At 67.4% G+C, this 2,935-nt stretch overlaps 1 protein-coding gene across 1 annotated transcript; it reads left to right on the plus strand.

The window, feature by feature from the left end:
- Positions 1 to 499: 499 nt before the first annotated feature.
- Positions 500 to 2,481, plus strand: LOC112122360 (thymidine phosphorylase-like; the record flags this gene model as incomplete). The annotated part of the gene is made up of 4 exons (XM_026661458.1): positions 500 to 702; positions 1,083 to 1,181; positions 1,624 to 1,753; positions 2,363 to 2,481. Coding segments are annotated over 4 exons (551 nt in total), but the record flags the coding sequence as incomplete, so codon positions are not given.
- Between the last annotated feature and the right edge of the window lie 454 nt (positions 2,482 to 2,935).

Below are 2,935 nucleotides of genomic sequence, written 5' to 3' on the forward strand. Positions count from 1 at the left end.
CAGGCGGGTCCCTGGAGGGATGGGGAACAGGGGTTAAGTCCTGGGAAGATGGGGGACCCAGGGGACAGCACACCTGGTGGTGACCTTGCTTGTCCCAGTTCCCTGGGAGGTGAGGACCTCTGAGGATCTCTGCTCTGAGCTGAGAAATGAGCTCCCAGGCCGAGCTGGGTGTGGATCCTAGGAGAGCCCCCTCTGCTTTGGCCCCGACCCAGCAATTGGCCGGTTCTGTCCAGGGCAGGAGGCCTCAAAGTGCCTGGAGTTAATTGCTCCCCTGGGTGGGGGCAGGGTGGGGTGGGTAGGGAGAGCCCAGCCCAGGGGCTGCGGCTCCCGCCCATCCCCTCCCCACAACACACCCCAGCCTGCCCATTCCCAGAGCTGTGGGACTCTGGACCGTCACACCCTGCCCAGCCCCCACCAGTGCTGGCTCCAGCATGGCACTGCCCATCCCCCGGAGCTCTGCCACCATCCCCTGGTACTCAGCCCTGGCTCTGTCCCTCAGGGGCCATGCTGATGGCCATCCGGCTGCGGGGCATGGATCCGGACGAGACGCTGGCTCTGACCCAGGAGATGGCGGTGTCGGGAAGGGTCCTGGAGTGGCCCGACAGCTGGCAGAGGCTCCTGGTCGACAAACATTCCACGGGGGGCGTGGGAGACAAGGTCAGCCTGCCCCTGGCCCCGGCCCTGGCTGCCTGCGGCTGTAAGGTGAGTGCCAGGCCCGGCAGTCTCTGCTCCCTGGGCAGAGGTCTGAGTGGGGCCTGGGTGTTCACGGAGACCCCAAGCGCCTGCCCGGGTCCCCTAGCCCATAGCCATGCCTGGAAGGGCGGAGATGAAAGCGGGTGTGCTGGGAACCAGGAGAGGCCTGTGTCTCCCAGCAGGTGGGGCTGGCAGTGTGATAGTGGGTACACCCAGGTGCCCTGCTGCTGGCCTGGGTCTGCCATTGTGCGGCTGCCAGCAGAGATGGGGGCCCTGGCAGAGTCTCTGCCCGGTGTGGGTTCCCTTCGGCACCAAGGGGATCATCCCTCCACATCTGCCCTGCCTAGCTGCCTCTCACCAGGGCCTGTGGCCTTCTCCTCCCCCGCCAGGTGCCCATGATCAGTGGCCGGGGACTGGGCCATACCGGGGGCACGCTGGACAAGTTGGAGTCCGTGCCAGGGTTCAACGTCTCTCAGAGCCCCGAGCAGGTGAGGGGGCCGCCGCAGGAGCTGGGTCGGTGCCAGGGGAGGGAGACCCGAGGGCCTGCCTGGTATTGTGCTGCCCCCAGTCCAGTGCCCCCTGCCTCTGGAACAATGGGAGGGGGCACAGAGCAAGCCCATAGGGGCTCAGCACATGAAAGGGGCATCTGATGGAGGCAGGGGGAGACCTGAGCCGGGGGAGAGCCAATCAGTGCCTTGGCGCTCCCCTCATCCAGGTTTCTCACTGAGCCTCAGACAGCTGGGCATCCTGCACCCAGTGCCTCTGCCCATCACCGGGGGTGGGCGGCCGGGCTCTGCCCACCTCCTGGCACAAGCCAGCTGCTTTGCACTTGGCTGTTGCCCAGAAAGGGCCCTGCTGGGGTAACTGGCCGCACCTGGCTCTAGGGGGCACATGGGGTCACACACTGATGGCCCCTCCCCGCTCCTGCAGATGAGGTGCATCCTGGAACAGGTGGGGTGCTGCATCGTGGGGCAAAGCGAGGAGCTGGTCCCGGCGGACAAGGTGCTCTACGCCCTGCGGGATGTCACGGCCACCGTCGACAGCCTGCCCCTCATCACAGGTACCACGGCAGCTGCCCCCGCGCCGCTGCCAGGCTGCATCCCCGGGGCCATGGCAGGGGGCGGAGGAAAGTGGGGTGGCACCGAGGGGGCAGGCGTCCCTGGAATCCACACTGAGGCTGCCCCCTTGGGGTGGCAGAGCCCGCAAGAGGCAGTGGGAGCCAGCGCTCTGCACCCGGTCAGCAATGTCTGAGATCCGGGGATGGGGGGCTGGGAATGGTGAGGGCCCTGGGGGACCCAGAAGGCTGCCACGTTCGGAGAGAAGAGAGCTGACCTCTCACCCCAAAGTCCAGCCTCCATCAGCCCCAGTGTGACCTCCTTCCCCTTGGGCTGGCTCAGAGCGAGGAGCTCACTCCTTGTGCCGTGCGTGGCGTCGCTGCCCAGCAGCGGGTCGGCCAGCGGAGGGTGCCAGGGATTTGGGGGAGCGGAAATCAAGGCAGGGCGTTGCAGCAGTCCCCGGAGCAGCAAGCTCCTGGCACAGGGCCCAGCCTTGCCCGCGGGATCCCTCCGACAGGAGCTGAGCCGAGGCGGCTGTGCCAGCAGCGCCCTGCCCCAGCAAGGGAGGTGCCCAGGACTCCCCATCTCTGAGCCGGCTCCCCCTGGCTCTGCAGCTTCCATTCTGAGCAAGAAGGCAGCAGAGAAGGTCTCGGCCCTGGTGCTGGACGTGAAGTTCGGCAGCGCTGCCCTCTACACCAGTCTGGACAGCGCCCGGACCCTGGCCCAGAGCCTGGTGAGCGGCCCAGACCCGACAACCTTGGGGGAGGGGGCACAGCCATCCCCACCCACCCCAGGAGCCCCAAGTGGCCTGGTCCCTCCCTACTCTGCCTGCAGGGGCCTCCTGTCCCCCCACCATCCCTGTGCTGACTGGCCTCCCCTGCCCTCTCTCTATGGGGCTAGAGGCCTCCCGCAGGTCCCTGACACCGGGAGCAGTGCCCGGTTCCCATGCTTGTGCCACAGGGGCAGGCAGCCTGTGCCCTGGCACAAGGGGAGCTGGGACGTGCCTGTCACTCCAAGACAACCCCCAGAGGAAGGTCTGTGTTCTTCCCGGGGAGCCGTCTGCCATGAGCAGCAGGAGGGGGAGGCCAGGCGGGGCCGGGCAGGAAGGGAGGGGTGCTGGGACCATGAGCCAGCAGCACAGTCTGCAGCCCCTGTGAGATGGTGACGCAGGGTGGGAGCTGCCCCTC

This window comes from Terrapene carolina, unplaced genomic scaffold, assembly GCF_002925995.2.
Source record: "Terrapene carolina triunguis isolate 2854851 unplaced genomic scaffold, T_m_triunguis-2.0 Scaffold5525, whole genome shotgun sequence".
In the NCBI taxonomy this organism is placed as follows: Eukaryota; Metazoa; Chordata; order Testudines; family Emydidae; genus Terrapene; species Terrapene triunguis.